Raw genomic sequence first — 24,078 nt, 5'->3', positions numbered from 1 at the left:
AATGTTAAAGGGACGTAATCTGGAAAATACTTAACGTTTCTTGAATATTTTATACTTATTTTCCTTGTAAAAATGGCTCATTCTTTAAGAATGTTTATTACCGAACCATTTTTGAAATCTCCTCTTCTCAAAGAAATATTCGTACTGGTATTGAATAACAAGCGAAATATAACAAATACTTTTAAAAAGCTTAAATGAGTTACACATTTTAAATACATTAATTTCTCCCACTTCCATTTTTCGAGAGGGAATAGTCGGTAACACAATTACACATTGTCCCTAAAAAAGAGTGAATCACTACGAATTTTGACTAATCATATAATCAAGTTACTGTTGATGGTAATACATTAAGATAGTGAAAAAATATTCAATCCATTTGCCATAATTGATAATTTTGCTTTATAAACTAAAGGGAGATAAGACGTGTTGAGAATAAGATCGTCGCCTAAACATATCTAAAAATTAAAAATATATAACTTTGAAACCTTCCATCTTCATAAGCAGTTCTCTAGCTCAGTGGATAGCTTGTTGGCCTCCATCAAGCAGGCTTGAAACAGTCCCCACCCCCTCCATTGGTCTACACGAGTGGTTGGACCGTGGCGCACTGAGTATGCAAAAAGCAAAAAATTGCGATAAAAAAGAAAGCCAAAAAAAAAAATAAAAAAATAAACAATTGGTGAAAATATTTCCAATTGCACAGATCTATTGTTATCAGTCTAGATCTATTACAAATTCAAATTAACTAAATGATTGATTCAAATAATTGATACAATTACACTAAATATAAGCTTTGTTTTGAATTTTTTAAAAATATTTTCCCCGATAGAAGAGCTAGCACCACGCGTAGACGTAAATAAATATAGACCGGAAAAAGGAAATAACTTCATGCAACTTGAAAACATGTATATCTATTGTTGTCGGATTTCCGAATTCTGAAAAGTTGCATGATCTTCAGTCTTAGAGATTAAACAAAACTACACTGCTGTATAATAAAGTACACAAAATTGGCAAGTCACAAATTTTCGTTTCATAAAACTCTTTTATCGGCCAGTCTATATTTATGTATGTCTATGGCACCACGTTAATAGTCGGAAAACATCATTGCTGGACTAAAACATCATTGCTGGACTAAAACATCCAAAGAAGCAATAAACTAAATCGTGATCAAAATACTAGCATGCACTCTTCGAGATATTTACTGCGGGATAATTACGATAAAAAAGCTTTATTATTATTATCATTACTGGCTGGCTTGGTCACCTCCATAGAATGCCACAAGATCGACTTCCACAAGACACTCTGTATGGTGATCCAACAGAAGGCAGGAGAGCCGCTGGTCGCCCATTTTGCGGTATACGAATGTATGCGAAAGCGACATGAAGCTCTTCAAAATTGACACTACCAGCTGGGAAAAAGAGGCACTCCATATGGAGAGAGAGCTTAAAGGAAGGGTTCTGGATAGCAGATGCCATACACAACAGAAGCAGAAAGAAGGGTAAAAATGCAGCGCGCTTGCTGATTACAGAGGCCCAACCTGTGACCGCAGCTGTGTATCAAGAATTAGCCTCTTTTTGGTTTAGGATACCTCAGCTTTTTAGCTTTACACTTCAGTAATCTTGCTGTTTACATCCTAGGAATCCATGGGCTTTTGCCTCTTTTCTTTGCCTCTTTTTTGGGCTAGTGGCCTCTTTATTTGGGCTTTTTATTTCATAACAACAAGATACATATTTTATTGGTAAGGGTACAAATTAAATACTTACATTTTAAAATACAATGATTGCAAAATGACAGTGGAAATAATTACATTAAGGTTGTCATAACATTTTAACGTTTTAAGTTGCTTTGTACAGGTTATTCATCACATGGCATTTTTTTTTGTAATAGCATATACTGAATATTTTTTCAATATAAGGTACTTAAAATGTATATAGTGAGAATGTCAACAATAGATAATTCAATAGAACAAACAAGCCTCTTTAGTCTCATAAGAAGTTGCAAAGGGAAAAGAGCACCTTTCGAGACGTCAAATGCCCCAGAATATGAATTACTACGTGCTACTTGGCCGATATTATAGAATGTTTTGACTAAATGTATGTCTTTTTTTTACACAAGTTCCTTGCGGAATATCGAGATGGAAGATTATAAAACGTTCACTTAATTTTTAAAAAATATATTATGGATTAAAAAGGTTTCAGAAGTCTACATACATTTCTGAATTTTTTTTTAATAGTGATTATTAAAAGAATGCATCTCTTTGTTTCATTAAGGTCAGCTGGAAATGTGACGCTATCAAAGATCTACCTGGAATCTACCATATCTACACATCATCGTCTCAAAGTACAGACATCATCGTCTCAAAGTACAGACATCATCGTCTCAAAGTACAGACATCATCGTCTCAAAGTACAGACAGACATCATCTCCTTTTCATCATCTTATTATCTTATCAAACAGTAATTGTAAAAATCATGAGATAAACAATATTTAATGCATTCATTTGTATTTGCATGCCAAAAAAATTAACAAATTAGATAAGAATAAAATTAAATTCCATAAAAACTAAAAAAAAAAAATTAATAACACGTAGGCCTATAAATATAGAGGTCATGTAAAAAAGTGTTTTGTGTTCATCTAGATCAGTGATGCCCAAAATACGGCCCGCGGGCCAGATCCGGCCCTCGAAGTGTTTCCATCCGGCAAAAAGTGTAGAAAATCCCCTCTTCAAAGGTTTGATAAAGTTTTTTTTACCTACGTTAGGGCCCTAACTTTTTCTCTGATGGATTGGTACCATGACCTTTGTATGTTTATGAAATGGGACTAAATGTATAATCTAACAGGAAAGGTGAACGGATCTTTACTTTTTTTTTTTGCGGAACATGACAATGAGCCAATGTATTTGATTTGTAAAGATAGTGTGGCTGTTTAAAAAAACAAACAAACAAATATGGCAGCATTCTTGATTTGAGCCGCGAATAAAATATTATTAAACTTCGCCTAGAGATTGAAGAATTGAATAGTTGTCGAAAACATATAAGAAAATGAAATGAGTCGGTGGTTAAGCCAGATAGAATGTTGCTCACATTTTAAGTAGAGAAATGAAGCCATTTCTCCGAAGGGTAGAAAAGAAGACAAGCTTCAAACGTCTCACTAATTAATGTAAGTACTAGATCCACGGGTTTCTAATAAAATAGTTTTAGTTCTATTTCGTTACGTTTTTGTATCTTTTTGGTCGTGTGGCCCGCCTATTGATTGTAAGTACAGAAGACGATCCATAGATTCATATTGCTGAACAATGTTTGCCTTTAGCACAATTTAAAACGTTTAAAAGAAATAAAAGCAAAACTTATATAGGCGACATGATATCCTGAGGACGGGTCAAGTCAGCCTTAATTAGACAAAAAAAAATAAAACCTTATTTCAAGGCTAAAAATGACGCGCCCATTTATAATAAATAGCGATTGACAAATAAAATAAAGTGAAAGATGGTCGTCAGGAGTTATCAGCGGCATGGTCAAAAAGCATTCAAATCGTTCTTATCTCACAAAAGATTTCCACTACTTCCACCACACCTTGGACTTTGATGATAAGTTATCAGCGGTATGATCATTATTGTTAAAGAAAAAAAAAAGTATGTTCCCACTGCTATAAAGGAAAAACATGTAAGTAATTCAGGTTATCCATAAATAGGGAGAGTAAGACAAGGGAAGCAACTTATCAGCTCACCTAATTATATTTAGATTGTGTCCCTTGATATTTAAGGTGTCGCAAAAATGTATCGAGAACGCAGAGCCTGGAAAGTTCTGAGATTGAATTCACAGATACGCGGAGTTAGATTTTCTAAATCATGGCGAGTATAGCGATGATTGGAAAAGAATTATTATGGGGATTATTAAAAACTTTCTTGTCCATAATAATACCATAAAAACTATATAATAAATAGTAAATAAATACAATGAATGAATAAGATGAAAGACTGTATTATTTATGCATTTTAACTATTTTCAAACATTGTATATTTTGCTTTGAATGTTTATTACAAAATTTCCATCAATATGGAAGTGTGGTCAACATAAAGAGGAACAAGTGATATCGACAGAGAATATTTAAATATCGATAAGTTGAAAACTTACATTCTCAAGCGTAAACATAATGTTGTAAATCTAAGGCAGACAACTGAACAAGTTCTCATAATAAATAAGTGTGTTTATTTACCAGGACAAACACATAGCAGCCTTCTGCATTCCAAGAGTCTTGTTACTAATTCTACCAGTCCTTTCACAAGCAACCTGAATACGGACCAAAGACAGCCTTCCCTGCTTCGCTCCAGGTTCCAACAACAGTCTTCAGAAAGCACAAAAGACGGCTCTTTGGTTTCCAACAATTCAGACTCTTCACACTGGCCCCAAAACACCAAAATAGAAAGAAAACTATATGGAGAACTCCCTGATTTGGAAACCACTGCGCAGTTCATCTCACATATTGGTCTAGTCATCTGAACGCTCCAACATAACAATGAGAACAAAGATGAAGAAGATGAAGACTCTTCACAATCACTAGATATCCTGCTCTTTCATCTATCCTAGCGCCTTCCTATTCAATAGTGCGCTCGTGCGCACCACAAGCATTGGTGCAGGGCAGGGTTACAACAATAACATCTGATACTTATTGAATTGTCATAAGTCTCCTGTGGCTACTAAATCGTGTCGCCATTACAATGCTGGATTTACTTGTAGGCAACATAAGCTAAAGCCTAAGACCCCCACTTGATTGCCCCCCCCTCCTCTCCAAATATTGTTTTGATTATAAAGCAAAGGAATAACATGACTTATGTTTATTACAATGGGCCATATCTAGTCTAAATTCGGCCCTACGCTGTCATATAAACATAGGTACTAAATACCAGTCACTTTCAGACCCATATATTTCTCATCGCTAGCTCACTGATCCTTTGGCTTGTTTGGTGTGCTTGTAGACGCACTGTAGCTTACTAAGTGTATCTTCCATAGACTTATATATCAAACCGTGAAATCGGAAACAAAATCTTATCCGCGATTGACCGATTCACAGACCTATGTATAAAGATTATTATGTACGTAACTCTTTTTCAAGGGAAGTCGCCCCAATCAATCTTTTCTGTCTTAGAAAAGTAGTAATGATCTTTAGTTTTCAAAGTTCAGAAATAATGCAAAATCAATTCTAGGATTTTCTTTAGATTAGTCACAGAACTATATATTCATGCAAATATATGAAACAAAGCCATTTCCTGTTAGTTTCCATTGAGATAAATAAAAAAAAAATTCTAGATCGAAATAATTCATGTGTGTTGATTTTAATCTTCTTATGTACATTTAAATAGATTGATCACCGAGATCTTTCTAGATTATGTATCAAAAAATTGCAAAATAATAATTATGAGACGAGAGTACTCTTATTTTTGATGTTCAATTACTAGATCTAGATCTAAAAATTAAATTATATATTACATAGGTTAGGGTTGAAAAAAATGTTACTACCTATAACTACTTTACAAAACAACGCCTTGTTTCATCTTTTAAAAAAAATTTTCACGACATTTTTGTAGTGGTAAAAGTCTCCATGTCCAGTCTAGATATAGTATATATAAGTCTATGGTATGTGTCACAGTCTTAGTTGACATTGCATGATCTAAAGTTCACGTCATGTTAAGAGTTTGAAAGACACGTGGAATTCCTGATGTAGAGAACAGGAAGTAGAATAAATAAAGTTGACTTTGAGTTCAGTCAAGTCAGTAAGGTTTTGCTCCCGGTCCAGGAAGGTTGGACGTTGCTTCCTGGACTGGTGTATATATATATATATATATATATATATATATATATATATATATATATATATATATATATATATAGGATGAAAGTCGATGGACTAGTGATTGGTGATTAGTTATATTTGAGAGTTGATTTCATTATGTGCTTATTGAATATTAAGGTATTAATCGTATTTCAAAGGATATCTATAGTTGAAGCTCCAGTGTCACTAGTAGTAATTGTTCTTATTGTTACCCACTGAGATGCGGACGTGATTGATTAGTAACTGACATATGTCGGATACTTTTGATACCGCTGTTATGCGGATAGGATTGTTATTTCTTGACTTGTAGCACTAACAAGGAGTGCAGTACATTATTATTATAGTAAAATAAACTTCATGTTGTCTGCTGAACGGACTTGAGTCAGTCGTGTAGTGTTTGTCTTATCACGTGTCTAGAGTACTTCAGGAAGCAAGAACCCAGTATTACACGACATTCACATTCTACAAAGTGTTTGTCTTATCACGTGTCTAGAGTACTTCAGGAAGCAAGAACCCAGTATTACACGACATTCACATTCTACAAAGTGTTTGTCTTATCACGTGTCTAGAGTACTTCAGGAAGCAAGAACCCAGTATTACACGACATTCACATTCTACAAAGTGTTTGTCTTGTCACGTGTCTAGAGTACTTCAGGAAGCAAGAACCCAGTATTACACGACATTCACATTCTACAAAGTGTTTGTCTTGTCACGTGTCTAGAGTACTTCAGGAAGCAAGAACCCAGTATTACACGACATTCACATTCTACAAAGTGTTTGTCTTGTCACGTGTCTAGAGTACTTCAGGAAGCAAGAACCCAGTATTACACGACATTCACATTCTACAAAGTGTTTGTCTTGTCACGTGTCTAGAGTACTTCAGGAAGCAAGAACCCAGTATTACACGACATTCGCATTCTGCAACATTACACCATTCAGCGTTCATTGACAGTATGTTTTCTTCCAGTCTAAACGAACCACTGAATAGTAGACAGTCTGTGCAGGCACGCAACTCAAAAAGAAATTCCTACATCTCAGATCTACTTTTGTCTTCGCCCATTAAGATATCATAATAATCTCGGCCAAGGACACTTATTGTTAACTTAAGATCAATGTTTCATTGTTGTCATTGCGCTGCATAAAGTAGTTCTGATTCTTAAGCCTGTTAAATTTAAGGCGTACGCAAAGCTTACTCTATTTTATATTTTATAGGCCTATATCATTTTTCTCTGTATAAACTTACTGTAAGATATCCATATTTGTCTCCACCTTGAAGACTGTTCTCATTATGAAACACGGAGCCATTACCTGTAGCAAGCGTCAATATTGTGATTTCTTTTATAAGACACGCCTACGTGTGTTGACATAGTCGCCCTTTCCCGTCGATAGACAAACAGACCGTTTGAATTCAGGTACCAACCATCAGGGTCGGCCTTACGCATATTGGACCGATTGTTCTAAATGGCCCCGCGTCTGGCAGGGGACCCGCCATTTCTATGATGCCACGCTTCACTTCACATAGCCCATAAACCTTATAAGTAGGTCAGCCAAGATAAAAAGTCATATCTTTTTAAAACCTGGTTGCCCATTGAACCATTGGGTCAAGACTTGCAAGGTATTTGTTTAAACGGACACGCTAGCCAGCATTTAAAAAAGAGTCAGGAATAATTGTAATATCTAGAAAAGTCTTTATGGCAGACTATGAAACTATACACGGGAAAAAAAGTGGGTGAGGTGGCTGAGTGGTAAATCGCTTGAATGAGAGGTCTTGGGCTTGAATCTAGGCGAAGACTGGGATTTCGAATTTTGAAATTTTTAGGAAGCCACTGAGTCTCTAATGACTATCGAATATTAGATGGGGAAAGCAAAGGCGGCTGGTCGTTGTGTTGGCCATATGACACCTTAGTTAACTGTTTGGCCAAAGAAACAGATGACCTTAACATTATCTGCACTATAGATATCAATGTCTGAAAGGGATACTTTTTAATAAGAGATAGACAAGACAAGATGTCTAGGTTTAGACAAGGCAATATGTCTAGGTTTATGGTTTATGAAAAGTTCATTAAGTTTCATCGTAGTCCACTAACTCTAAATCACAGACATCTTGTTATTTACGTTATATAATTGATGTGAAATGTATACGACTTACATATATGCACTTATATTTTCTGTAACCTATTTTATCATTCATACATTCATTTTCTGTCACTGAGCTTTAAGGCATTAAGGTTTACACAACTTAATATAGAGACTGTGACTTTTCAGTGTTGTATTGATAGGAGCTTGCGGGTGTGTGCTTTATTTTGAAAATCGAACAGTTAGTGCTTCTTCATTTAGTACTTCTTCATTTAGTGCTTCTTCATTTAGTGCTTCCTCATTTAGTGCTTCCTCATTTAGTGCTTCTTTACTTAGTGCTTCTTCATTTAGTGCTTCTTCACTTAGTGCTTATTCATTTAGTGCTTCTTCATTTAGTGCTTCCTCCTTTAGTGCTTCTTCATTTAGTGCTTCTTCACTTAGTGCTTCTTCACTTAGTGCTTCTTCATTTAGTGCTTCTTCACTTAGTGCTTCTTCATTTAGTGTTTCTTCATTTAGTGCTTCTTCACTTAGTGCTTCTTCATTTAGTGTTTCTTTACTTAGTGCTTCTTCATTTAGTGCTTCTTCACTTAGTGCTCATTTAGTGTTTCTTCATTTAGTGCTTCTTCATTAAATGCTTCTTCACTTAGTGCTTCTTCACTTAGTGCTTCTTCACTTAGTGCTTCTTCACTTAGTGCTTCTTCACTTATTGCTTCTTCATTTAGTGCTTATTCATTTAGTGCTTCTTCACTTAGTGCTTCTTCACTTAGTGCTTATTCATTTAGTGCTTCTTCACTTAGTGCTTCTTCACTTAGTGCTTATTCATTTAGTGCTTCTTCATTTAGTGTTTCTTGAGTTTGGTTTTCTTTTGTTTTTCTTCCATACTTCGTATCTTTATTCCGAAATGAAGACTATTTCATCCTAGCTCAAATCTCCCGCAGTATGGCGTGAACCGGAATCGGACAGGGCTTAAGCTCGGTACCATCGAGACAACAGCCCAGAGCGCATACCCCACTACCATGGAGACGTCCTACATAATACGTTTCGGTTCTCACTGGTTTTTGTTATAACGATTTTTTTCCGCCATTGCTCTTGATGCCTGTGATATTTCACTTTTAATAAAATGTAAACTGTACGATGTAAGGAATTGTTAGTTTCTTTGTATTCAATATGAGCTTATTGTTGCAGTCAATGAGAGATAGTGTCAGTATCGGGAATATTAAATTGTATGTGACTTACTTGACTTGGCTTAATCCTGTGCACTCCCGGAGGAGCATAGGGCCGCCACCACACCTCTCCACCGAACTCGGTTCTGAGCAGCTTTCTTCATTTGCTCCCATGTCATTCCAGTACCCTCAGTTTCACTGATGACTGACCTCTTCCAGGTTTGCTTGGGTCTGCCTACTTTCCTTTTGGGTTCCAGTCAAGTGCCTGCCTTGCAACATTGGTAGCTGGTTTTCGCAGAGTGTGTCCTATCCAGCTCCATTTTCGTTTTGTGATGTCTTGAGCTATGGGCTTTTGTCTAGTTCTCTATGTAGATATCTTTTGATAAGTGGACACTGTACACTTATTCTTTAGTAAGGGAAATTACTATTATCTTTACCTGTCAGCGAGCTGTATACAGCTGCTGCGGACCTGCCACATCACCAGAAAATTTCTCAGTGGACACTGTTAAAAGGTCTGCATTAATAATTTTGCTTCTCTCTAACGAAGCTCGACCCTGGCAGTGATAGAGAATGAATTCTTGTTTTTTTTTTAGCTTTAAAAAATTATAATAATTCTAACAAATAATAATAAAATAAGAAAGAGGTTTAAGAAAAGAACAACTAAAATATATGAGAAATAACTAAACGAGTAAAGCATTTTATATGTGGATTTTATTGTTTTTATATAACTAAACATTTAGAAGTAGAGTTTTATTTTAGCGCAGCCAAAATATACAAACATGAAACTCAACAACAATGTTCTGATGTTTTAACATGATTTAGATGCTAGGGACACTACACAATAAGTCTGGTGTTTTTCAAATGATGTAATGGTAATAAAAGTAAGAAGATTATTAAAGTGATTAAGTAATTAATTCACAGATATAGTAATGGCGTTTTGTTGTTAAATCGCATCTTCCGTCATAAACCCAAATAAAGCTACTGTAGTTGGCAGCCACTGTACAGTTTTCTGTGAGACTATTAGCTGTGCCTTCACCTGTAACAAGATGGTTTTAGTTTCAGATTAAATCATGAGCAAACATTTACATTTCGTAATGTTCACTAGGCCTATTGTAGTAAAAAAACAACAACCACAAACTGTCTTATTTTAAATAAAATAAAATTGAAAAAAAAAAGTTTATAGTCAAGAAACAAGCTTTTTAATATATAAATATATACAATCATAGTCAAGAAACAAGCTTTTTAATATATAAATATATACAATCATAGTCAAGAAACAAGCTTTTTAATATATAAATATATACAATCATAGTCAAGAAACAAGCTTTTTAATATATAAATATATACAATCATAGTCAAGAAACAAGCTTTTTAATATATAAATATATACAATCATATTCAAGAAACAAGCTTTTTAATATATAAATATATACAATCATAGTCAAGAAACAAACTTTTTAATATATAAATATATACAATCATAGTCAAGAAACAAGCTTTTTAACATATAAATATATACAATCATAGTCAAGAAACAAGCTTTTTAATATATAAATATATACAATCATAGTCAAGAAACAAACTTTTTAATATATAAATATATACAATCATAGTCAAGAAACATTAGTAAAAAAAACAAAACAAAGGACAACCTAAGAAAAAGCACCCTGACTATACAAATATATATCAAACACAGACGTGGCCAAACGTAATTTAAAACCAACTCAAACTTGTTTAAGCCTAGAGAATAACAGCAATTACAGTTTCGTGACAACTGCGTTCACACCTCGCTGATGCCAGTCAATGGATTTGAGGTCAATTTGCAGGTGTTTTTTTTACAATGTGTGTCTCCTGTCGTCCAGGTATTTGATGAGAGAACAACACACTGGAGCTTGCATACTTTCGAGCTAGCCAGATAGAATAGCTCAACTCCATAATACTATATACAATGTTTATTTACAACTAGCCGGATATACCCGCGTGCCTTAGTTTGTGTATCACTGATCTAGTACATTGGATTTAGATGTATGTCATAAACATGGCGAAATGTTCCATTAACAATTTTTTTTATTTCCACACAAAAATGAAAGTAGGCTCTGAAAATGGAATCTACCCTTTAGCCGACATATTCCTAGCTAATATAAAATACTACTGTGAAAACGGGTTTACCCGATTTGTTAAAAAGTTTCGTTCTTCAAGAAAGATATTTATTTTTTTTCCTCTTTAGGGCCTTTTCGTTGTGGGGGAGACATTTAACACACTGCCGTCTCTTCTGTGAACATTCAAGCCGAATTATATCAATATTAGTCAAAATGTATTGATTTCTATAAGTAACATGCATATATACATACAAACATAGGCCTGCATACGTACATACGTGATACTTACATAGGCCTACTCCTTAAATTGTGTTCTATAAATTAAAATATACACAGAAAATGTAATAAGGGTAATGGTGCATGCCAAACCAAATATGAACATGATACAATAGATGAGACTTATAATGACTTATTCTCCATATTTTGAGATACACAATGAGTTACGACTTAGTACTTTGTAACTTTTAGTACTTTGTAACTTTTAGTACTTTGTAACTTTTAGTACTTTGTAACTTTTAGTACTTTGTAACTTTTAGTACTTTGTAACTTTTAGTGCTTTGTAACTTTTAGTGCTTTGTAACTTTTAGTGCTTTGTAACTTTTAGTACTTTGTAACTTTAGTACTTTGTAACTTTTAGTACTTTGTAACTTTTAGTACTTTGTAACTTTTAGTACTTTGTAACTTTTAGTACTTTGTAACTTTTAGTACTTTGTAACTTTTAGTACTTTGTAACTTTTAGTTTTTTGTAACTTTTAGTACTTTGTAACTTTTAGTACTTTGTAACTTTTAGTGCTTTGCAACTTTTAGTACTTTGTAACTTTTAGTACTTCGTAACTTCAATATATAAATACTTGGTACTGAGTTCTATAACTACCTTCTCCCATCTTTGAGCATAACTCTCATTGACTAGATTTTCTTGATTGACATAACTTGACTTCTTTACATGACTTCTGAATTAAGTCCACTGGCTCTGAAATCAACAGCTCTCTAGCTCTCATGTCGACAGCTTACTTTCAAGCACTTCGATGCAACTTAGCTGACGGATTTTGAACCCGACAATTAGTGACGTCACGGATAGTGGGGTTTGGTTTGTTGATGCTAATATCAGTTGGTATCAGGGCTGCAAGTTGACAACATCGTATTACTGACAGAAGATCGAATACGGTCTTTACGTATACAACAGTGTTCAAGTTATTTAACAGTCTTTTTATGTGTGTGTGTGTGTGTTTATTTTACATGTTTTGGATGTTCCTTCAGAGTTGAAGATTATTTACTTCCTAGTCTAAACTTCCCGCAGTACGACGGGGGATGGGTGCGGGCAGGGTATGAACCCGAGACAATCGAGACGGCCGAACGACAGTCCAGCGCGCATACCGCAGCCATCCTGGAGTTCTTCACTTTTTCTTGTGATAGTGTTTGTTACATCTAGCTTGCAAGAATAACACCCTTACAAGAGACATCCGAAGAGTAGGTAAACGTGTCGAAGTCAGGACACATAATAAGAGAAAGCCTATTACAATACTAAATGAATGACTTCTCTCTACAGGACTACTAAGTTGACTTGCCATGTATAGTACACTAACCACTCATCTGATTACTAATGTTGACATGTTAGGATTCTCGCTCTAGGTTTAACAAATTCGCATTAAATATAATTAAGTGCCCGAAGGTTACTATTTTATCTCAGACAGTCGTTTGGTGATAAATATATATCCATAGCACAAAAACGCGAAAAAGAAATGCTTTTAATACAGCGGTTCTCAACCTTTTAAGCTCGGCGACCCCTTTTTACAATCCCCCACTTTGCCTCGACCCCCCCCACCCACACACACGTACAGCAATAGAAGAATAGGCAATAACAATCCATATTTTCGATGGTGTTAGGCAACCCCTGGTAAATCGTCAATCGACCCCCAAGGGGGTCGCGACCCACAGGTTGAGAACCCCTGTTCTAATATCTTTATATTTCAATGAGACTCAACCAAGTATCCTTATAATTTCATGAATTAGACGCTTAAAAACAGACAGGGCGAAATTTACATCACAGACTGACCCTGAAGTGGTGGGGTTCCGCATAAACTTAAAAAAATGAAATATAATATTAAATTTACAATACTGTTACGAATCTCACTATCCAGGCTCTCTGCAAACTGCACCATACACCACCAACTTAAAGAACTTGACAACTCTGGGCTCCAAAATAACGTAACACTTTAATAGTTGAATAAATAACAGCCAATACTGTACAATTGGCAGCACGTAGAACAGTACAAATAGCTCTGCGATAACAAATATCTCTCCGATAACACCGTTCCGCCGTATCAAGTCTTGCACTGGCCTCTCCGTCTCGTTCCGGGCTTGCACTGGGTTCAACAGTTCGGGACTGACTTCACACACTTGGGCTCGTTGTGTCGGACTCGATCACAGACCAAGATCAAGACGCCGTTCGTCTCAACTGTACTTGACAGTACTCCGCACTGAACCGTCGTAATGCTCCGTACAGAACCACACCGTTGAACTGTGCTGTAGTCGACCGTGTTCTGAACTCCTGTCGTGAACCCGCTTTCTGAACCGTCTTGACTGCGACACCTCCGCTCTTTATATAGGGTCCCTACTGGCCTTCTAGAACCGGACAGAACGTCGCTCGACCGTTCTGGGACGCTCCTGAGCTCTGTTCACGACGCCGATCCTACTCGAACCTTCATGTTGTTAACTCGTCTCGGCCGATCGTCGTAACTCGTCACGGTTGACCGCTCGTCTAGCGCTGGCCTGGGGCGATTTGCGTCGGCTGACTACACTCACACCACTACCCCCATCTGTGCCACCACCAGGTTTATAACACTGCCCCCTCCTTAGATCTGTCCGTCCCGGACAGAATCAACATCATGACATTGTCTGTAAAGTTTCATCGCTGCAGGCGGGGGTCGATCAGTGGCAGTTGGCTTGCCTCTTGAGCTTGATGGAGCCATCCATGTTGCAGTCAGCAATGGTCGCTTCCTTCTTCTCCTCCAATTGGCCTTCACCTGGTTGCATGAACGTCTTGCGTGCATCGCCATCCACGTTGAATTCAGAAAACGTTTTCTTCTTCTCTTCCAGTTAGCCTTCATCTGGTTGCATCGATGTCGTTGTCGCATCGTCATCCATGTTGTACTCAACAAAAGTAGCCTTCTTCTTCTCTGCCAGTTGGTCTTCATGTGGCTGCAGTTATTTCTTGGGAGGATCACCATGCACTTTGGACTACGCAAACGTCGCCTTCTTCTTTTCCTCCAGTTGATCGTCCTCTTGTTGCAGTGACGTTGTGGTTGCATCGCTCTCTTGTCGGTCGGTACTGAGGACAGCCACTTGACACATGGAGAGGTATAGGATGTAAGGGCAGGGATTACCAAGATTGTTGACCAAAGAGGTGGCTTCATAGGGCTTTGCGAAGAAGGACTGGGATAGGCTTCAAATCCACAGGACAGGGAATTGTGGGACAGGTCATCATCTCCAGCCTTGTCTGGATGGCATGCTTGTGGGGCAGGTTGGTAACACTCCTCGTGCAAAGGTCCCTCGTCTTCGGCTTCAGGCTCCATTCGGCTTTCTTCACCACCATCAGGACCTCTCTCTCTCTCGTCTCAGTATCGGGACAATCGCCTGTTGGTTTCAGACCTGGTCGATGACTTTCATCGTGCGAATGTCCATCAACTTCAACGTCAAGCTTCTTTGGATTCTCTTCACCACCATCAGGACTTTCATCTCCAGTCTTGGCAGCTGGACCAACGTCTGTTAGGTCCGGACCTGGCTGGTATCTCTCGACTTGCATATGTCTCTCAACGGCTTCGTCAGGTTTCAATGGGTTCTCATGATCACCATCAGGGCTTCTCTCGCTGGTCTTAGAATCTGGGCAGGCGTCAGTAGGGTCCAACCTTCGTAGGCCACTTTCAACTTGCAAACGTTTCTCAGCAACATGCTTGGACGCGGAGCAAACATTCACTTGATCTGGCTTGCTGTTTGAGGTGATCTCTTCTTGCATAGCTGCCATCTGTCCCTGCATAGCTGTCATCTGTTCTTGCATGATACTGGTACTGGTGGTCAGTTGCTGCATGCTACTGGCGAGCTGTTCCAGCAAGTTAGGTTCGACTTCAAAAAGATATGTGTCCGGATCTTCTTTTTCTTCCAACATGTCTTCTCGGAGGCGTGCTTGTAAAGTTTCCTTGTTACCATATACCTTCAGCCTTCGTCCACGGAGTTCTTCCTTCAGTTCTCTAAATTCGAGTTCGTACAGCAGTTTCAGACGAGCCATAGTAGATCCGATCCAATCCGATTCCGATCCCACTTCTGACACCAGTTGTTACGAATCTCACTATCCAGGCTCTCTGCAAACTGCACCATACACCACCAACTTAAAGAACTTGACAACTCTGGGCTCCAAAATAACGTAACACTTTAATAGTTGAATAAATAACAGCCAATACTGTACAATTGGCAGCACGTAGAACAGTACAAATAGCTCTGCGATAACAAATATCTCTCCGATAACACCGTTCCGCCGTATCAAGTCTTGCACTGGCCTCTCCGTCTCGTTCCGGGCTTGCACTGGGTTCAACAGTTCGGGACTGACTTCACACACTTGGGCTCGTTGTGTCGGACTCGATCACAGACCAAGATCAAGACGCCGTTCGTCTCAACTGTACTTGACAGTACTCCGCACTGAACCGTCGTAATGCTCCGTACAGAACCACACCGTTGAACTGTGCTGTAGTCGACCGTGTTCTGAACTCCTGTCGTGAACCCGCTTTCTGAACCGTCTTGACTGCGACACCTCCGCTCTTTATATAGGGTCCCTACTGGCCTTCTAGAACCGGACAGAACGTCGCTCGACCGTTCTGGGACGCTCCTGAGCTCTGTTCACGACGCCGATCCTACTCGAACCTTCATGTTGTTAACTCGTCTCGGCCGATCGTCGTAACTCGGCACGGTTGACCGCTCGTCTAGCGCTGGCCTGGGGCGATTTGCGTCGGCTGACTACACTCACACCACTACCCCCATCTGTGCCACCACCAGGTTTATAACAATACTATATTTGATTCTGTACAATAAAGGCCAGCATTTTACTTATATGTATATATTTTTTTGGTCATTTATTGACGTATTCAAAAGAGGGTAGGTATCACCACAAAAATCTTTCCCAAAGCCTCTCGTTCGGTCCAAAAGTTGAAAAACAACTAGAGCGTATCTTAAATTGCTTACCATACATGTAGATTGTGTTCTTCCAGGTAGGATTGATCACCTCACCGTCTTCCCATTGAAATATTCCGTCTGTCACTTGGTCCGTCAGGCCAAGGAATGTGAAGGTCCCAAAAACATTCCTTGCAAAGTGAAGAAATAAGTCATATCTATCCTGGGTCTTGGCCTGCATGACTCTACCACCAATGGCTGAATAATTATATTCTAAGTAAAACAACTAAGATATTCATTGTGTAAACACTTTAAAGATTAAACGTTTAATTTTTAGAATATTAAATCAAAACAGATTAGTGCCTAGCAAGGCGAGTTATTTCATGGCCTCAATTAATCCAAGACTATGGATCATCTCATTGAAATTGGATGAGTGCCTGGTTATTAACTTTGGTCGAAACGCAGTTAATCTATCCAAAAGGATTGATTAGTGTCAATATAGTTTGGAAGTGTGGTCGAGAGGTCAAGTGCGCTTGAACTTGGCTTGGCTACCTAGAAGGGGGCTCGGGCAGAGTTGTGTTTACTGAGCGCCTAAAGGCAGGACGGAAAACCAACTCCTAGATACCCCCTCCCCCCCCCCCACTGGTCCACAAATGAGATTGGACCAAAAGCGCTCTGATCATGCTATAAGCATGAAAGTAGCGCTATATAAACGCTATAATAATAATAATAGTAATAATAATCAGCAGCGAGGTAGGTTCTGGTGAAGACTTTGCACTTTGTGTTGCCAGCTGCCTAACTGATAAAAACAAACCTGACTGTCATTAAACGGGAAACCTTTCATGACAGAAAACTTTAAAATAAAGTAGCAATTATACATAAAACACTTCAAATACAAAAACAAAACCTAATAAAATACACAGGAAGACACAAAGAACAATAAAAACAGAACTGATATTAAGCATAGTTGTATCAATCCGTTTGGATCAATCATGTACTTAAATTTGTAACACATCTAGACTAACCATAACAAAGCATTTATAAACATAAATAAAAAAGGTGTGCATGTGTGTGTGGGGGGTGGGGGGGGGGAAAGACCTGAATTTGAACTCATGGTTCCAGCTTTCTCATGCCTTTCAAGCCAACACGTTAACCACTTTGCTAATGGAGAGCTTATGAACATGGAAGATTGCAGAGTTATCTATTGTGTCTATAGTCTCGTCCTATTTTTCAGGTTTTTGTTCACTAAGACTCAGACGCCGACCTACAAAGGGGACTAACTCAGCTTATACCAACACCTCAGTCAATTACAAGCTAACGTTGATCATTTCAGATGATTATAAAATGATGGCGTACCTGAGCAGTTGGATTGGGCTTCTGTGTAAATGGCCCATTTCTGGGCCAAATAAAAACAGTCCACAACACTTTTGTAAATATAGAGCCTGTATCCCTGTGTTTGGTTGCAGTAATCAGTGAAGTAAAACTTATCCCCCGTGGAGTTACTTGGTCTTGGTACACCATGCATGATTTTATCTCCTGGTGAAGCAAGAGAACATAACTCTACATTTTATCAATAGCGGATGTAAATATTACAGCATAGACATATATAAATATAGACTGGAAAAAGGAAATAAATTCATGTCACTTGAAAACATGTATATCTATTGTCGGATTTCCGAACTCTGAAAAGTTGCATGATCTTCAGTCTTAGAGATTAGACAAAACTACACTGCTGTATAATAAAGTTAAACAAAATTGCAAGTCACAAATTTTCGTTTCATAAAACTCTTTTATCGGCCAGTCTATATTTATTGATGTCTATGTATTAGAGATATAATTGTAAGTGACAATTAAAAAAAAACAAAAAAACAAATCTGAATATGAAAAAAGTGTTTCGAATAAAAAATTTTGATTAAAGAAATTGCATTCTTAATTTGTATAAACCAGCCAGAAACATAGAATCTCAGAGTGGACTGGCTGTATGGGCATTTGGGCATATGCCCAATTGGTAAAATAAAGTGGACACGCGACATTTCGACGCAGCAGTTTAAGCGCGATTGTCGTTTTGACGCAGCAGTTTTTTTGCGCGAGAGATCTGACGATAATATATAAAGAACAATTCTTTTTAATAAACATTGTTTTTCACTATACTTTACTATATTAGATAAAGCATACATTCTTTCTACCCTCCCGAATAAAAAAAATAATTATGATTTCATATTGCTGATGGCTGCCTGGTCGTATGTTATAAGTTCGGGACATGTTGTCTAGATGGTCCTGGGTTCAAACCTGCGGACCGAATTTCCTCTCCACATACACATTATACTTTTAGTGGAGTAACCATAAACGCACAACAAACTTTAATCCCAGATCTAATGGACACAAATAGCTATTGTTCGTTATATACAAAATATGTTTAAACATACACACACACTCATGATATAGTTATGCATCATCCTTCTTAAGGGCATTATGAAACCAACATAGATATAGATAGTGTGGCTAAAACATTTCGAAACAAAACGACTGCGACAAAACTACTGCTTTAAAACAGCAGCGCCAAAACGTCCTGCTTCTAAGTAAAGTAGGCCTACTCCTTTCAGATATTGCGAGTTATGGGACGGATATTTTAAGATCATCTGTATCTGTGTTCCCCCGGTTAACGAGGGTGTCATGTGGCCAGCACAATGATCATCTGTCTTTATCTTTCCCCTAGTTCACAAAAGTCAGGTACCCGATAGAGTTGGGTGGACTCCAGACGTTCTAAAAATCTCGAAATTTAAAATCCAAGTATAAACCGAGATTCAAACTTGAGACGTCTCGGTTCAACAGCTAGGCGCTTTACCATTTAACCCCCTACCCCCCAAATGCCAGGTAGGACGGCACCGTAATTGGCTGATGAACTGACATTGAAAGGAACGTATGTAATACAGTACGAGATTGTATAAGGTTCTCTTACAAAAGGAACCCCAAAAAAATTCACGATTGGTCACGCATTATAAAAGATATTTTACAGACCTTACAGTACGATGTCCATAACCATGTCTTTGATTCCGAAGCTGAAGAATGAGTGCGCAGTGTCTCACATGATTACGCAAAACGCATTTGTGTCCTGCACATTTTTTTCGCATCTAATGGTATTTCATTTTGCCACACAAGTACTACAAAGGCAGTTTAAGTTACAAAGTCGTTGTCCACCAGGAGTGTGTTAAAGTTTTCTTTGTCTTCTGCGCCTGTCTTCTATAAAGGTTTTCCTCTGGGCCTCAAATGTGTTATCGCGGCCTTCGTGAGAACTGCCCAACAGTCTCTTTCAGAGGCCATCTGCTGCAAACTACTTTCCTCTAAGCCAGCGAGGATAAAAAATGGCGCCTGAGTGCATCTTTATAGCGCTTACGTGGGTACTTCTGTTACTAGTCTAACACATTCTACGTAATAATCTAATAGTCTTTCCCGTACACTTAGCTTCAATCTTGCATATCTAATAGTCTTTTCCTGTACACCTAGCTTCAATCTTGCATATCTAATAGTCTTTTCCTGTACACCTAGCTTCAATCTTGCATATCTAATAGTGTTTCCCGTACACCTAGCTTCAATCTTGCATATCTAATGGTCTTTCCCGTACACCTAGCTTCAATCTTGCATATCTAATAGTCTTTCCCGTACACCTAGCTTCAATCTTGCATATCTAATAGTCTTTTCCTGTACACCTAGCTTCAATCTTGCATATCTAATAGTCTTTTCCTGTACACCTAGCTTCAATCTTGCATATCTAATAGTGTTTCCCGTACACCTAGCTTCAATCTTGCATATCTAATGGTCTTTCCCGTACACCTAGCTTCAATCTTGCATATCTAATAGTCTTTCCCGTACACCTAGCTTCAATCTTGCATATCTAATAGTCTTTTCCTGTACACCTAGCTTCAATCTTGCATATCTAATAGTCTTTTCCTGTACACCTAGCTTCAATCTTGCATATCTAATAGTGTTTCCCGTACACCTAGCTTCAATCTTGCATATCTAATGGTCTTTCCCGTACACCTAGCTTCAATCTTGCATATCTAATGGTCTTTCCCGTACACCTAGCTTCAATCTTGCATATTTAATAGTCTTTCCCGTACACCTAGCTTCAATCTTGCATATCTAATAGTGTTTCCCGTACACCTAGCTTCAATCTTGCATATCTAATAGTCTTTTCCGTACACCTAGCTTCAATCTTGCATATCTAATAGTCTTTCCCGTACACCTAGCTTCAATCTTTCATATCTAATAGTCTTTCCCGCACACATAGCTTCAATTTTGCATATCTAATACTCTTTTCCCGTACACCTAGCTTCAATCTTGCATATCTAATAGTCTTTCCCGTACACCTAGCTTCAATCTTACATGTGGTTTCTAATTTCGGTGTTTCTGAGTTTCAGGTTTTTGGGACGCCCCTGAGTCATCCCACTCATACATTGGAAAGGTAAGGCCATTTTTCATTGTGTTGGCCACATACCACCCACCGTTAACTGTAGGTCATAGAAACAGATAGATCGCTAGGTCTGAACATGTCACGTTATCCTGATTGTGGAGATGTATTCAATGACACTTTGTAAACAGAAATAGAAACAAAAAAAGGATTGAATGAAAGCTAAATTTAAAATATTATTTAAAAATCATAAAAAAAGCTTATCTAAGGGAAAGAACTTTGCACTTACAACTTATATCTCAATAATGTAGAAGTTATTTCCTTTATTCGACATAAAAAAAAAGTTACTAATTACCAATAATAAGTTAACTAATTGTTTAATTTTTCTAATTGATTCATATAATTATTTATTAATAGAATAGTACTAACAATTAATTTTTTTTTTATTGACTCATAGTTTTCTAGGTACAATAAATAATTGTTGAAAGTCTCAACTTGACCCTAGACTCGTCGCGCCCAAATCTGCATGTTGAATTATCTTACATGACGAAACAGTACATATTTATCAGTATCTGTGAAAACTGAAGAATTAAATCCCTTTGTTAGTATATTATAAACTATTTAATGACCAGTAATTCTTTGACTAATTGATTTGTTTGTTTTTTAGATACATGCATTGTCTAAGCCCATGAATAATTGAGCAAAGTTTCAACTTGAAACGAAACATTTTTACCAGACAGACAGATAGAAGGAGTTGATATAAGTTTTGTAAAAAACATAAAATGCACATAAAAACATATAACATCAACAATACGAACAACTTCCATCTCTATTAACTGCATAGTTATTTCACAGTGCTTAATTCCCTTGCACGTACACATGGTTTAGGGTTGTATCTTCAAGTGTTTTCTTCTGAGCACATAAAATATCATTTTGTTGTACCTAGATGTATCAAATTCTAATTCCTAAACAAAACATAAAAATTACCTGGGGTACAATTCCGTGTATTTACATTGAACACAACACTGTAACAACTTGGGTAATAACTCCTGCAGGCTACTAGACACGACGCCAATGTGGGGGCCTTCCAATGATTCCCAAGTCTCGAAGCCCCGTACTTCACATCACTCATTCCATTGTAACTCAGAGTGATGATCTGTTTGCAGTCTACGGAGACTTGAAATATATATAGAATATTTTTTTTAAACTTAATCTTTGAAGATGTAACTAAATGGTTTTCAATAAGAATTTTCGTGCATGGGGAAAAAAAACTCTAAAAATTTACCTGTTTGGTGTATCGGGTGTGTAAAGTAAAGGAAGTATAGATATGTTTTGCTTTCAGAAAGATATATGATAATTTTGCGCACTTTTTGGTACTTCTAATTCAAATATTCAAAGCTCTTCAGACTAACCCAAAACTCATTTCTACATGAATTAAGCATTAGACTTTCATTATTTGATACAAGGGTCACTACGGAGTAAGATCCACCAGCTTAGGGTAATAAATGGATGGCTGCCTGGTCGTACGGTATTCGCACTGGACTGTCGTTCGGACTTCACGATGGTACCGGGTTCATACTCCGCCTGCTGCCATCCTCCGTCGTCCTGCTCAGTAGCGGCCTCAGGGGGTGGCAATTGGGGCGACAGCCACAGACCCCGCGCCTGAAAGGGGTCCCGCGATAGGAGATTCCCTTGCGACCGTCAGATTAAAAAACAGGCCAGTTCTCATAAACTAGGTCTTGTTTGCTCACTATTTCCTGGCGGCTATATCATACAAAGTACCACGTAAGCTCTTAAAAATCATATTTTTGGTTTTCAAATACAGTTCAGTTTTGGTAAAGCATGCATCTTACGACCTGTACATTCTAAGCGGCTATCATTGTTTAACAGTTCACCTTGGCATAAAACAAAAAGTAGCCGGAAGCAACCAATCGAATTGATTTATCTTGTAAATAAAGATTCAAACAGTACTGTTATCTGACATTACAGTATACAAAGAATTGGTGCGCACACAATAAATATACTGTTACTTTAGTCCGCCATAGAAAATAAAGGGACGAGGGTCTGTGAAAAGCATTCCCTGTTTTGTACTGCGGCCTAGCTCGCACAGTTATTTGTGTCTATCAGCATCCAGAAAGTTTGACGGTGACGCATTCATATTTTCCCCAATAGGCTATTGGGCATATACATCGGATGGCCGTGTGAAAGCCCGTGTTTCAGTTGAAAAAACAAACGCGGACGCTTTTTTTTCAACTAGAAAGTCGTATCTGCGAAAGTCAATGTACTACTGTAGATCCTATCGTACTTTTAAGACTAAGACTAAGACTGCTTTATTGATCCTTACGGAAATTTGTTGTGATTACAAGGACTCGTTTCTCATAAAGACAACACAACAGAAAAATACACATAAATACAACAGACAACATAAAGAGTTCATTCAGCGACTACACACAGGTATCTTGATGCATTTCATGTTCCCTGATCAATGAGTGGCGGTGATAGTCTGACCGAGTGAGGTACGAACGAGTTTTTGTACCGCTCCGTTCTTGTTTTGATTGACAACAGTCGCACACTTCGCGACGACCTGGCGTAGTTCTGATGGAGCGGATGGCCGTTGTCTTCCAAGATTTTTTCGATTTTTCTTAGGCACGTTTGTTCAAAAAGTTCCTTTAAATGTCGTAATGTTGTGAGTGTAATTTTTGATGCTTTTTTAATGATGTTTTCTAGACGTCGCAACAGTTTAGATGAGGCGTTGCCTTGCCAACAACTTATTCAGTATGTTAGCAGATTTTGTACAAACGCGCCGTAAAATGTCTCAAGGATCTTCTTGTTTAGTTTAAAACTATTGAGTTTGTATAGAAAAAAAGAGTCGCTGGGCTGTTTTCTTTGTCAGAGTTCCAAGGTGGTCTTCCCATGAAAGCTTGTTGTTGATGATAACGCCTAGATATTTTTTTAAGACTTAAGACAGTATTTTCTTTTTCTAGTAATTTGTTTGGCAGGGTAGCTACCGGAGACCACTTAGCAAACGAAAAGCCGCTGCGACTGGAAACATATTGATAATAAAGTTAAGCAGCATGAGGTTTTGTAAATCACGTTAAGATGTTTGTAAAATGTTTGTAAAATGTTTGTAAAATGTTTTTAATGTTTCGAGTGTTCCTTCAAAGTTGAAGATAATTTACTTCTTAGTCCAAACAGTTATCCGAATGGACCAAACCGCACATATTTAGCCAAATCTGTGAATAGCGAAGGATCTAATTCCTAAATTAGGTATCAAACAAAATTATTAATTACCATTTAAATTTAATGTTGATATTGTTATATAAGTTTTGAGAAACTTAAACGGCAATGT

The 24,078-nt window shown here is 37.5% G+C and overlaps 1 protein-coding gene across 1 annotated transcript; it reads right to left on the bottom strand.

Annotated features, from left to right (window-relative positions):
* Positions 1-9,836: 9,836 nt before the first annotated feature.
* On the bottom strand, positions 9,837-21,849 carry LOC129924790 (C-type lectin domain family 4 member M-like). Its single transcript, XM_056021810.1, has 4 exons — positions 21,717-21,849; positions 17,678-17,857; positions 16,394-16,579; positions 9,837-10,101 (listed from the first exon to the last, which is right to left on the bottom strand). The coding sequence occupies exons 2-4, from the start codon at positions 17,844-17,846 to the stop codon at positions 9,968-9,970; spliced, it is 489 nt and encodes a 162-aa protein (XP_055877785.1). The 5' UTR covers positions 17,847-17,857; positions 21,717-21,849; the 3' UTR covers positions 9,837-9,967.
* Positions 21,850-24,078: the final 2,229 nt, after the last annotated feature.

Source organism: Biomphalaria glabrata, chromosome 2, assembly GCF_947242115.1.
Source record: "Biomphalaria glabrata chromosome 2, xgBioGlab47.1, whole genome shotgun sequence".
Classification (NCBI taxonomy): domain Eukaryota; kingdom Metazoa; phylum Mollusca; class Gastropoda; family Planorbidae; genus Biomphalaria; species Biomphalaria glabrata.
This window is presented reverse-complemented; position numbering and strand designations above follow the sequence as displayed.

Bases quoted from the DNA above. Each gene is read 5' to 3' on its own strand.
- LOC129924790 (XM_056021810.1), bottom strand. From the start codon at position 17,846: ATGCATGGTGTACCAAGACCAAGTAACTCCACGGGGGATAAGTTTTAC. The intron at 16,580-17,677 runs GTACGCCATCAT...ATAATTATTCAG, and splicing joins AGCCCAATCCAACTGCTCAG to CCATTGGTGGTAGAGTCATG. The intron at 10,102-16,393 runs GTAAGCAATTTA...ATCTTGTTACAG, and splicing joins GAACACAATCTACATGTATG to GTGAAGGCACAGCTAATAGT.